Source organism: Phascolarctos cinereus, unplaced genomic scaffold, assembly GCF_003287225.1.
Source record: "Phascolarctos cinereus isolate Bilbo 61053 unplaced genomic scaffold, phaCin_HiC Scaffold_7;HRSCAF=346, whole genome shotgun sequence".
Lineage (NCBI taxonomy): Eukaryota > Metazoa > Chordata > Mammalia > Diprotodontia > Phascolarctidae > Phascolarctos > Phascolarctos cinereus.
The window spans coordinates 69,750,138-69,763,990 of NW_027556180.1; the positions used below are offsets into that span (position 1 = coordinate 69,750,138).

Here is a 13,853-nt window from a genome sequence, read left to right on the forward strand (position 1 = left end):
TGAATACATATAACTCACTTTTAGGAAAGATGTAGGGAAGGGGAGTGACAGGATGGTGGGGGAGAGAAAGAAGTTGCTTCAATAATCAGGAAGAGTACAACACCAAATGTGCTACTATCCTTGGTGGGAAGAAACTATGCCTGACTTTTAGGGAGTAAGGTCTCGGGGAGTCTTTTTATTTATTTAAGACAAGGAAAAACACATAATTGGGAAGGAAAAATAATCTACAAAGTGTTGCCATCTAGTGAGACAAAGGAATCCTTTCAGGGGAGTTCTGAAAGCCAAGCATTTGGTTTCCCATTAAGTCATTTTACTTTTTTTTTTTTCAGGGGAAATGATGCCTCTAGAACTTACCACAGATGCAAAGGGTAAAGAGGGGTGGATGTTTGGTTTAAATGGCACATCCCCCAGAAGCCTCTCATAGGGTTATCGCTCTAGAGCTGGAAGGGATCTTAGATAACTCCCTCATTTTACAGATGAGAGAATGAGGTCCAAGGAAGGAAAGGGATTTGGTCAAGTAGATGGCTGAGCCGCGATTCAAACTAGATGCTATTAGCTCCCAGGGTGGAGCTCTTTCCCCTAACCCATGGATATTAAAAGCACTGAGACTTGAAGCTTCTGGAGAGCTGCCATTTCCTGCTCTCCACAAAGCCTACCTCAGTGTCATGGAGAAAAGTGCTTAATAAAAGAATTTTGAAAAGAGGGAGAAGGAGAGTGAGCCTGAAAAGGAAGAAAAACACGTTAAGATAATAATTTAATGCTTTTCTTTCCATGTGGCAAGGTAGAGGCACTTTTCTCCCTAATCTTGTCTCTTGTTAATTTTGTATTAATTTATTCAGGAAGAAAAAGAATAAAGGAAATCCCTTGGTGGATCTTCTAAGGTAGAGCTTCTTAGCCTGGGTCCATGAACTTGTTTTTTAAAAATATTTTTATTATATTATATTATATTATTATATTATATTATATTATATTATATTATATTATATTATATTATATTATATTATATTATATCATATCATATTATATATTATTCTAATATAACATATGTGATGTAACATATATTATTCTACTATGTAATATATGATATAATTAATAACATAATACATAATAAATAATTATAATACAAAATAAATTATTGGTTATTATATTGGTATCCTTTGTGATCAGTATAAATGAATAATAATAATAAATCAATATAACTGGTTTTCTTATAATTATTGTAAAATAGTAGGATTATGACAATTATTTAATTTTATGCACTTAAAAACTTGATCCTGAGAAGGGGTCCATAGGTTTTACCAGACAGACTGCCACAGACATCTCTGACACAATAAAGCTTAAGAACCCTAGTTTTATATGCCCAAAGGGCTATAAAAATGTGCATACCCTTTGACCTAACAATAGCACTTCTAGGGCTATATCCCAAAGACATCATACAAATGGGAAAAGCACCTTCATGCACAAAAATATTTATAGCGGCTCTTTTTGTGGTGGCAAAGAACTGGAAATTGAGAAGATGCCCATCAATTGGGAAATGGCTGAACAAGTTGTGATATGTGAATGTAATGGAATACTATTGTGCTATAAGAATTGATGAGCAGGCTGACTTCAGAAAGAAAAACCTGGAAAGAGTTGTATGGTCTGATGCTGAGTGAAGTGAGCAGAAAAAGGAGATGTGATGACTAATATTAATAAACTTAACCCTTCCCAGCAATACAAGGATCTAAGACATCTCCAAAGGCCTCGTGATGGAAAATGCTATCCACAAAGAAGAAAGAACTACGGAGTATGAATGCAGATCGAAGCATACTATTTGCTATTTTTTTTCTTCTGTTGAGTTTTGTTTCCTCCTTCTGGTGGTTCCTCCTATTGGTTCTAATTCTTACTTACAACATCACTAATGTGAAAACATGTTTAACAGGAATGTATATGTATAGTCTATATCCAATTGTGCGCCATCTTGGGGAGGGAGGGGGAGAAAAATTTTAAACTCAAAAGCATACAGAAGTGATTGCTGATAAATCAAAATAAATTAATTTAAAAAAAGAACCCTTGTTCTAAAGAAGCATGACTTTGGGGTCACCTCATTATAGCCCAGAAAGAAGTACCCTCAAGACTTTTTTAAAAAGTTACGGCTAGCAAGAGACCTTGAGCTGGTGACTTCCGAAAGCAAAATTTGAGATCTGTCTCTGGAAATCTTTATAAGAACACTTTTATAAAATCACTGATGCATCTGTAAAAATACACAGAAGGGAAGTTCAGAGGGAAACACAGACAAGCCAGACAACTTTGAAAATAACATATTGAATTTATTTTATAATTTAAAAAAAAGTTGCATGTTCTTATATCTTTTCTGTTCTACTTTGCACACAGAAATAGTCTCTCCTCTTCCCCACCCCCCCGCCCATGATCATTAAATATAGAACAAAAAAGAGGGTACTTTATTAATGTTAATAAAATATGTTAATAAAAAAATAAATTATTATTATATGGTTTCAGAGAAACTTGGGAAGATTTATATGAACTGATGTAAAGTAAAGTGACCTAAGAAAGCAACTTACACAATAACAACAATATCATAAAGAGAAGACTCTGATCAGCCCGGTGACCAATCACAACTGCAGAGGAATCAGGATGAAGCATGCTGCCCACCTTGTGACAGAGAGGAGATGGACTCAATGGCTGTGTGTGTGTGTGTGTGTGTGTGTATGTGTGTGTGTTGTGTGCATGTGCACGCACGTGTGTGTGCATGTGTGTATGTGTGTGCGTGACACGACTAATGTGGGATTTCATTTTGTTTGATTATCCATTATTTGCAATGGGTTCTGTTTTTCTTGCTTTTTCAGTTGGGGTAGAAGGAGGTGGGAAGGGAAAAATTTGAAGCTGAAAATGAAATGAGTTTTTTTTTTTTAAGAACAACTACTACAGACCTCTGTTTAGGTCTAGGGCCACCTGAGTAGCAACGACTGTGTCCAATTTTACCGCTCACTTACCTTTCTCTGCAGCTTATCGCTGATGGCATCCAGGACCAGCTTGTGGTGTGCAAACACTAGGAGCTTCTCTCTCCCGCTTTCCAATAAATCCAGGATATAGTCACTGCATTTTACAACAACACCAAAATCCTCATTAGGGAACTGTTCGTCCGTTGAGGGCTGATCACTGATATGGTATGAGGCTAAAGAATTAGGCTGTGGTCCCTGCCTGGGGGCTCTCGGCTCTCCCTGACATCTAGTCTCCAGTGATAACACCTAGGTTGTGACGCCATGCCTAAGCCAACACCTCCTCGCTGAAGACAGAGAAGCAGACATCAAGAAGGAGCAGCTTACTAACCTATAAGAAAAACATAAGCTAGAAAGGCACATCAGGTGTTTGCTTTCCTTGAGTAGCTGGACCCGTGATAGACAGAGGCTTTCTGAAAGTTTTGCTCTAGGATATAGAAAGTAATAACAATGAAGACACACAAAGTGTATTGAGATCCAAAGGTCCCTGAAGTTATCACCTAGGTCCTTTAGTTACCTAGTGGGAGAGCAAAGGTAAAATTATCAGTAGACAATCCTTTGTTCTTTCTAACCTTCTCTTTTTTTACCCCTAGTTCCCCTTAATTAAACTGTAATCTCTTTCAGAGCTGATTCTGCATCCTATAAATGTCTGTCACCAGCACCTAACCCTGTGCCCTGTACACAACAGGTGCCCAACGTCTGCTGAACAAATGCCCCAGAATAAAATTCAGTTGTGGTTGGCTGGGCTAGCAGCCAAATCATTCGAGCAGTAAGGAGGAAACATGGGGCAAATCCCTCAACTTCGTGGCCCTGAATTTCTTCATCTATAAAACAAGGGAAGTTTCCTTCCCAGATCTAAATCCTATGATAAGGATAGAGGACAAGACACAGTCCTGCTAATCAGCTCCCAAACTAAAGGCTTTCCCTTCTTTCTAACTACTTAAGAAAGTGCTGGAGAGTTTTTTAAAGTCACAGGGCCCTCCAGATTCTAGGCTCACCCCAAAGTACTGGCACGGGCTTCTCCCTAGTTCATCTGCCTGTCTCCTCAATACCCTCGGCAGTCCCACAGACTCAGGTTCCCATGAAAAGCAAGGCAGAAAGGAGGAGAGGCAGAAATAATGGCATTTCTTGAAGGTTCACTGCCCAGTTTCCATTAGGCCGAGGGTATTTAGGTCACACATACTTTCACAAATTCATTCCTAAGAATGGTAACTATCTTACACATGCCAAGTTATTTATGACTTGAGGCCAATGGCTGAATTAAAAACTTCTAAGGGAATGATGTGGCTCTGGGCTCAGGGCCAGGGGAGGAAGATACGACCATGACCCAGGGTTTATAGGTCATTAGCTCGGGAAGGAGAAAGCACACATCCTTACCATCTGTTGTTCAGTAGCCTATGAGAAATGGGACGGTGGGGGCAATTCAAGTCAGTTTCTAGTGGATAAATTCCCGTACTATAAAAACCACATCTGGAGTTCATTAGTATCCTAATGGTGTCATAAATGAAAAAGACATTGTGCAAAGGGTGAAGGAGAAGTGGATAAAACTCATAGGCCTCTTTATGGAGAGCTACAGGTACAAACAACATGGGGAACTCTCTTTTCATCACCCTGAGAAGATGGAAGAAGAGGTCATCGAGGCCAAAAGGAATAGGTCTTGGGTGGTGAGAGAGGCCACCACTGGGGGTTCTTCCATTTATCCACAGACATCAGGCCTTCCAGCTGTCGCTCTGGCACTACTCACCCACACTAAATTCACAATTTCATCATTTGGACCATTATGGTTCCAGAATTTTGCGTGACTTCTAAACAATAAAAAGCCAGCCAAACTGCATGTCGACAGAACACCCCCAAGTTTCTATCATACTGAGAGTGGAAGAGTGTGGGTTTCCTCTTCTCTTAAGAGCAGAAAATTGGCGAGGATTCAGAAAAGAACACCAAAGACAGGTGAATAATTCCAACATAAAATCTGAGGACAGCTGATTTTAATTACCTGTCAGTAAATGGTAACTTCCTCTTTGGATCAATACTTTGTCTGTCTAGGGTGCTTTTTGGTCTGATAAGGTCATGTACCTCAGAGAAACAAACCATCGACAAAAAGAATGCCCACCAGCCTTGCTCTTAACTCACAGAATGGTTTTTCTTTTAATCTCGGGTCTAAATTGGGCAGGCATGGAGAAAGGGGAAAGAAAAGTTACGGGGCAGGCAACAGAGAAAAGACGATAGGGGAGTGTCTTTTGCCTCTTTTTGCATACCCACCACTTAGCACAGTGCCTGGCACATAGTAGATGCTTAATAAATGTTGACTGCTTGCTTGACAGAAATGGCAATGGAGAGCTATGAACAAAAAACACATGAACAGAAAAAGGGCAGGAAAAAATATACAACCAGGTACAGGACTGAACTATCCAGGTTTCCAGGATGAATGCTGTCAGATGGTCCTTGGAAATGATAAAAGTTACAGGCAGCTTTCTGCCCTACTCCCCGCACCATCCCTCCCTTGTAGGCAGCCTGTCCTGGCTATGGTACACTACTATATCCTTGTCCCATTGACAGTGGCAGCATCCATCCCCACTCCCCATCTCTGAGATGGACCAAGACTTCCCGCAAGCAGGTGTTGGTGGCCACAAGATTGCACCCCCAGACCAGCCAGAAAGGTAGAGCCGAGCAGTTGGCACGATCCCAGTTCTGTCTCTGGTAGATGAGGCCATGGTCATTTAACACTTGTTTTCAAGTGAAGATGGAATATTCTTTAATGGGCAGGAACATGAGACAGACAACACAATCCTTTTTAAAAGGCACCTGACGTTTGCCGAGCACTTACGTGGCAGGCTGGATTTTCGCTTCTGCTGTTCTGTTGAAGAAAAGGAGCAGGGCTTCCTTCTGCTGCCGCTTCTGAGGAGAAAAAGATGTAGAGCTTAACGGCCGCCGAGATTTGGGGTAAGCTGACTTAATCATCTCTGCTGCACGTGTACCGATGACCAGCTACGGCACAGAGATACAGCAGCCACTTTCCCGGGTGCGGGCCCTCATCACCTTATGCCTGCTGGTCGGCTTCCCTGCTTTAAGCCCCTCCCCATTTAAGTCTCGCCCCCCACTCAGCTGCCAAATTTCAAGTGCAAAGACAAGCAGGTGCGTGCCGACGAGGAAAAAAGAATGTGCCCCTGCTTGTGTACGTTTTTCATCTGCATTACTTTATCATGCATTGGAGAATGCAGGTTAATCTGCATTATTAACATCTTCCCTCCATCATTTTAAGTCTAAATAATCAATAAAACAATAGATCAAGCCCTGATTTATAATATTTGCCAATTTCTGAGGTGTAAATGCTCACAATAGCTCTTGCGAGGTGGTTTGAGCTGATTCCAGCAAACACGAGTATAACTATCTGAATCCCTCTCCCTTCCTCCCTTCGATGAATTTGCTCTCCATCACTTCTAGGATCAAACATAAAATCTTGTTCGGCATACAAAGGCTTTCATAACCTGGCCCGCTCCTTGTCTTTCTACTCGTCTTACAAATTACTCCCCATCTGAGATCCAGTGACCCCAGCCTTCTTGCAGCTCCACACACACAATCCTCAATCTCCCAGCTCCAGGCATTTTCACTGGCAGACCTCCAGGACTAGCATTCTCTCCTTCCTCATCTCTGTCTTCTGGCTTCCCTGGTTTCATTCAAGTTTGTCGATCGATAAACATTTATTAAACACTTACTATGTACCGGACACCATGCTAAGTGCTGAGGATACAGAGAAAGGCAAACAATAGTCTCTGCTCTCAGGGAGCTCAGGATCTACTATCTCTTCCGTCCTGGCTAAAGTCTTACCTTCTACAGGAAGCCTTTCCCAATCCCCCTTAATTGTATCTGCTTGATTATCTCTAGTTTTTCGTGTATATATATCTTGTTTGTACATATTGTTTGCATGTTGTCTCCTCCATTAGATTGGGGGCTCGTTCTGTGTGTGGAGGGGGGGGGCTGGGTTTTTTTCCCTTTCTTTGTATCCCCAGCACTTAGTCTAGTACCTGGCACACAGCAGGTGCTTCATAAATGCTTGTTGCCTTGACTTGAAGAGACCTAGGTTCTAATGTTGGATCTGACAATGACACAGCATGACCTTGGGCAAGTTATTTGACTTCTGGGCAGTAATTCTCTCTTCCACAAAATGGGGTTACCAACTCTTCCACCTCCTTCATGTGTAGGGTGGCTTGCATGATCATATATGATGAAGAATACGGAACAGTGTTGCGAGGCAGGATGTGCAAACTACCATTGTTACTAAATACCTTCTCCGTCTGCCATTCTCCAGTTCATCTTGCTCTCCAAGCAAATCCACATGTCATTCCTGCCCTTAAAAGGTTCACTAAAGTAATTTAGCAAGTGAGGAGAGAGAGTAGCTGTCGACACAGAGCCCAGAATAGGGCTCTACACAGTAGGATGTGTCTTACTCACTTATAATGTGTTTCCTCCTACACTGAATAAGCAGTCAATTTTCCAAGTCATGTTAGACTAAAATTTTCACTATCACTCCTTTGGAGGCTGTCACGTTCCTGTCTAGTCCAGCTCAGTAGAACATAAACTCCTTGAGCCCATATTAACATCTTAAGTAGAGAGGTCTCTAAATCTATGCATCTCACATTTCTACAGTTTTAAAATATACATCGTCCAACTTGTGCCCATCTTTCTATTATTGTTATTTTTTAGATAATACATTACTTGCCTTAGTATAGAAATATACATTATCTCATTCGGTCCTCACAATAACTCTGTGAAGAGGATACAACATGAACTTTTCTCTTTTGCAGGTGGAGAAATTGGGTCTCAGGAAGATGAAGGCACTTAAGTGGTGGACCTGGGACTTAAATCTGTGTCTTCTGACTCCAAATCTACTGTTCCCTCCTCTACACTTAATGCTGTTCCTTTAGGAATTCAATCAGATTAATTCAAAGCAAAGATTTCTTTTTAAATGCCAGAAATTTGAATCTGCTGCCAAGTGGCTGAAGGGTTACAATGGTATAACTGCCACTGAGGAAGATGTGTGGCTGGTTTCCATTTTTCAGCCATTGGTCTCACAGATCAAAAACTGGCTTTAGACAAAAGCTGATGATAGTCAGCTTTGCTCCAGCCTGTGAAATGATACCTATTATTTCAGCAGCGATATACAAAAGCCTTTCATTATACATGATATTTTATAAATTGGCTGCTTCACCTTGGCTTCTGGGATTTAGAGCTTTTTAAAAAATGTCTTCTTCCCAGATGGAAGAGCATGAGACAACAAAGAAAGATTGGATTCTTGACAGGTTTGCCAGGCTCTGTTGGAACAAATGTGATGAGCAAAATTGCAGGGAGATTTTAGACATAAAAAAGTTACCATAAAACAGGAGGTGCAATGAGGTGGGGAACAGTCTTCCATAGATTCATAATGGCACCTTGTTTGGCCAAAAACCATGGGTCCCTTTGTTTTTTAACCGTTTCAACCCTGGATCTCAAGGTCCTTCATTACCACCACTAAGAAGCAATGTTCCAGTTCAAATTTTCTGGGGCCCAGCACTGAGTACCCGAGAGAAGGGCTTTAAACTGACAGTGTCCTTGCCCTCTGGGGATCTGTAACTATTAAACTTTAATAAGACTCTTAGGAAGTAGGAAACATTATCTAATAAACCTTGGAATGATCAATTAATGATTAACAAAAAATGTTGGTTGATGGATTGCAGTTATCCTCTGCATGATAATGTGAACTTTATTTCAAATGTTTATATATGTATATGTTGTTTCCTCTCTCCCCAAAAATAAGTTCTTTAAGGGTAGAGCTTGTTTCATTTTTCCCTTTGTTTCCCAAGTGCCAGGCATGTTGAGGCAACTGGAGGGGCCCAGTAGATAAAGCCTTAGCCAGGAAGTTCTGAGTTCTCATCTGCTCTTAGACACTTCTTGGCTGAGTGACTCTGGGCAAGTCACTTAATCTGTCTGCCTCAGTTTCTTCATCTGTAATATGGGGATAACAATAACAGCTGTCTCCCAGAATTGTGAACACCAAACGAAATAATAATTGTAAAGCACTTAGTGCAGTGCCTGGCACACTGCAGGTGCTTAATAAATGCATGTTTCCTTGCTTCCTATTTAATAAATACTGGTCATGGCTTGCTTCTTATTTATGTCTTGTATCTTGGGATTTTTTTTTTTGGTTGTCTTTATGTCTATATCTATGTTGCTGGAATTAGGCTATAAATGCCATAGGATAGAGCCCTGTTCATTCTGGGCTGCAGTGAAGGCAGCACTGAATTTGGAGACTGAGGACCTGAATTCAAAGCCAAGATCTGCTTCTTGCTGCCTGCGTGACTCCGGGCAGGTCAGTTCACCCCTCTAGCTCTGTTTCCTCATCTGTTGAATGAGGGGCTAGGCCTGGATCACTTCTCATCATTCACAGAGCAGTTACCAGGGCCAGCCTGTGGAATTCTCTGCAGCACAAATTAAATCTGTCTTGAAGAGTATCTAGCATGCTTCCCGTGTTCTTTCCAGCCCGTTCTCCCTGCCAGAGGACTAAAAGGAAGAATGAGGAAGAGGAATTGGAGGGGTTCCGCATCCGGCCCATTTGTCTTGTAATCAGCCAGAAGGCTGGGTCCCCGTAGGTCTAAGTTATGCCATTCACGGTGTCAAGCACAGTTAAGCACTGAATGAAAGTTTTTTGGTGAAACAGGGAGGATGGTCGAGTCAAGACTGTTATTTTACTAAAGCAAACTCCTGTCATCCATCACACCTGAGGAGCAGGGTGTCCTGCCTTCTCAAATATTGTGGTGAACAGAATGACCATATGCGAGACTGACACATTCTTAAGGTATTAGGCCACCACCCAGTACCCCTTAACAGGAAAACTACACTGAAGATGACTTTACATTTCTTTGATAATTCATAATCATAGAGCAGGATCCAAGAATATCACTGAGAGTATCAGTCAGCACTGTCCTGTAGGAACAAGGACTGGTGGTTAACAGAATCTTGGACAAGCTAGTACATCTTATAGAAGGATAGGAAGCTGGGAAACAAGACGTGTTTCTGGGAAACAAGACGTGTTTTCTGGTAAAATACTGGAACTCAGACCGAAAGCTTTTTCTTTGTTTTTTTTTTTTTGTTTTTTGTTGAGGCAACTGGGGTTAAGTGACTTGCCTAGGGTCACACAGCTAGTAAGTGTCAAGTGTCTGGTCTGAGGCCAGATTTGAACTCCTGACTCCAGGGCCAGTGCTATCTACTGCACCACCTAGCTCCCCCCAGAAAGCTTTTTTGAACCATGTTCAGTCCTAGGAAAAGGGATAAGAAAAAGAATGCCCCCTGAACCATGGACTCACACTCTTCTTCTCTGTGGTCATTTCCTTTGCTGCAGCAGCCAGGACAGCTCTGGTCTTGGCATCCATCTGCCCTGGGGCAACCACCACCATCTTGCGCTGCTTGGCTGGGAGTTGGGAGAGGACGTCGGACTTGAGCCGTCGGAGCATGACAGACTCTTCTAGGAGAAGCTTCAGTTCTCCAAGATTGGAAGAACCAGAATAATCCCATCCCCAAGGCGACTGTGGAGAATCAAGGCAGAGAAATACTGGAGATTAAAAGGACGGAGGCCAAATGAACAAAATTCACTTTCTCTTCCTCTCCCTCTCACGCCCCACCCCCAAAAAAGAAAAAAAAACAAAGCCCTCATTACAACTATACAAAGTCAAGCAAAACAAATTCCCACATTGGCCACGTCCAAAAAGAAGCTTCAGTTCCAAGACTGGACGTGCCAGAATAGTCCATCCCCATGCAGCCAGAGTCCAACACCTCCCTCTCTGTCAGGAGGTGGGCCGCACATTTCATCCGGAATCATGGTCAGGCCAAACTATTCTTAAGGATCAGAAACACTACCCTAAAAACCAAGTGAAAGTCCACAGGGAGTCCCTTTGGACACCTCTTTGGCACAATACCTTCTCTCTTCTGATGTCTAGAAACACATATGCAGTGCTGTCCATGAAAGCAGCACTGGTCTAGGGGACAGGGAGAGGTTACAATAAAAAATGGGAGAGGTGGCCCAAAGTCCTCCGAAGCTTTGGTGTGGCTTGGAGGTGATACTAGGTTCTTACAAGCATTCTGGGGATAACTCCAATAAGTCAGAATGATGGGAGTCACATGTGCACTTGCGCATACACATGCACACATGTTCACACACACTCCCACACCTCATCTCATTCCTACACAACTTTGATTTCTTCCCCTAGGTCTCTATATTTTGAAATTTTCTATTCCACACAGTTTAGAGATAATTAATATTTCATAGGACATTTACTTAAACTATTCGTAAACTCTTATGGATCGAGCGTACATCCAGGCAATTGTGGACAGGTTCCATCTGTGATAATGGTCTGGTTTCAGTAGAGTTATTATTGACTGACCTCAAGAATACTTTGAAGCCTATATTTGTAGCATGGGGCTGACTTTGTCAGCTGTTAAGCTTATAAAAAACAGTGAGCTTCTGATGTATAATTCTAGTCATCAGGTTGTGTCTGGCTATCAGAGGCTAAATTTTTTCAGGTTGAAGTGATGTATCATTATACAGTTTTCTTGAATAATCTGTAGTGATCTACTGTTTCTTGATCCTTAAAGATAATCTGTCTGTAATTTCTAATAGCAATGACCCAAATCTGAATTGCCAACACAAACTTCTCCATTTTTATAACTGAATCCAAATGATTCAGCCAGTTGTTCAATGTTTCTTTGTTGACATGCTAGTAGTTGGGTTTAGGTGGATGCCACCCATGGAAGACTTTTTGATTTCATTCTCTTATTACTAATATTAGTGTTATTGTTATTGTTTTTATTATTATTAACATTTGGTTTCATGATGTACACATTGCACATTTGCACACTGGTTTACTTCCATGCCTGGCCCTTACCTCTTCCTGGATGAACCCTACCAGCAGAAGCTTAAGCTTTGCCTAGAAAATGAGAAAATCTGGATGGGTACGTAATAGCTGTCTTCAGAAGAATGTGGAACTGGTCACAGGGAAGAAGAATTAGGCAGTCTCTGTGGCTCCACAGAGGGCAAAACTAGGACTGATGAGTAGAAGTGATAGGGAGGCAGATTTCATTTCACCATGAAGAACTCCCCCACAATTACAGCTGCTTCAGAGTAGAACAGCTCATGAGGCAGAGGGCTCCCTGTCCTTGCAGACTAGGCCAGGGGTGGGGAACCTGGGGCCTCAAGGTCACATGTGGCCCTCTAAGTCCTCAAGACTGTCTCAAGGCTGTTGGACTCAGTCAACAGCTGCACTTGAAGTGTGCACACCCTTTAACCTAGTTATGCTACTACTAAGTCCATACCCCAAAAAAAGAAGAAAACAGTATTTATATAGTGCTTTAAGGTTTGCAAAGTACTTTAAAAGTATTATCTCATTTTAACCTTACAACAACCTGGGAAGTAGTTGCTACTATTCCCATTTTATTACTATTCCCATCTGAGGCATAAAGAGGTTACATGACTTGCCTAGTATCACACAGCTAGATCTGAACTCTGGTCTTCCTGACTCCAGGCCAAATGCTCTATCCTCTATGCCACAGGTGGGGAACCTGGGGCCTCAAGGCCACATGTGGCCGTCTAGGTCCTCAATTGCTGCCCTTTGACTGAATCCAAACTTCACAGAACAAATTCCTTTAATAAAAGGATTTGTTCTGTAAAACTTGGACTCAGTCAAAAGACTGGACCCGAGAACCTAGAAGGCCACATGTGGCCTCAAGACTACAGGTTCTCCAACCCTGCTCTTTACCATCAGATGCCTTCCGTAGACAAGGATCTATATGCACAAAAATGCAGTAGCTCTTTTCATGGGAGTCAAAAATTGAAACTAAAGGGGTATCTTCCTATTGGAAAATGGCTAAACAAAGTATGGTACATGAATGTGATGATTACGCCATCAGAAATAACGAACTAGACAATTTCTACGAACTGATGCTGAGTGACGAGATGAGGCTAAGAGAACCATTTAGACAGTGATAATGCTATAGAGGAAAACAATTTTGAAAGACTTCAGAATTTGGATCCACAAGATGATAAGCCCAGGTCCAAAAGAACGAAGCTGAAACAGCCACTCGCCTCCCGACAGGGAGGAGATGATACTAAAATGCACAGACACTTTCTGACGTGGCCAATGTGGGCATCTGTTTCGCTGGGTTATGCAGCGACGGACTGAGGTCTTTTTCCTTCTTTTCTAAATTTGTTCAGTGAGGAACGGGAGAAGAGGAAGGGCAGATTAATAAAAATGCTTTATTGAAAAAATAAGTTTCCAAGTACCTCCTGATTGAAAGAGAAAAACTGTCTTTTGTCCTCATGCTGAGGGACAACGGAAGAGGCCTTCTGGGGCCATCCTGGAAAGCTGACAGAAGGAAACAGAAGTCCGCTCACTTGGTGCTTCTCACTGGGCTCCAGAGCTTGTTATCATCATCTGCAAGCCAGAGAGTCCACTTTCTTTCTACTGAGAATGCAGGAACGGCGGAGAGGCACTCTGTCTGCCAGACAACACGCCTGATGTCCATTAACATCCTCCCAAGGTCCCAACACAGCAAACTGTTCCTTTTGCCTAGAATGGTTTTAATGGCCCTGGGGAGCTAGGAAAGCCTTTGTGCCATTAACAAAACTCTCCGAAGCCCAGGCTCTTTGGTCCATTCCGGCTGATGAATTATTCCTTTTTGCCAATGAGCTTTTTAGTACTTACTGTCAATAAGCCTGAAAAACAGCCCCCTCACGAAAAGCTAAGGAAAAGGCATGCACAAAACAGGGGAACGGGTCACAGGTTGTTTTTGGATACTGAAGAGACAAGAAGTTGACCCAGAAGCCAAAAA

The 13,853-nt window shown here is 42.0% G+C and overlaps 1 protein-coding gene across 3 annotated transcripts in view; it reads right to left on the reverse strand.

Annotated features, from left to right (window-relative positions):
* SMARCAL1 (SNF2 related chromatin remodeling annealing helicase 1) overlaps positions 1–13,853 on the reverse strand; it is an 83,518-nt gene that overhangs the window by 12,896 nt on the left and 56,769 nt on the right. For all 3 annotated transcript variants that reach the window (XM_021002805.2, XM_021002807.2, XM_021002806.2), the window contains exons 11-13: positions 10,337–10,555; positions 5,824–5,894; positions 2,994–3,096 (exon numbers count right to left, since the gene is read on the reverse strand). In XM_021002805.2, the coding sequence (XP_020858464.1) occupies positions 2,994–3,096; positions 5,824–5,894; positions 10,337–10,555 (393 nt within the window). The remainder of the gene's footprint in view (positions 1–2,993; positions 3,097–5,823; positions 5,895–10,336; positions 10,556–13,853) is intronic.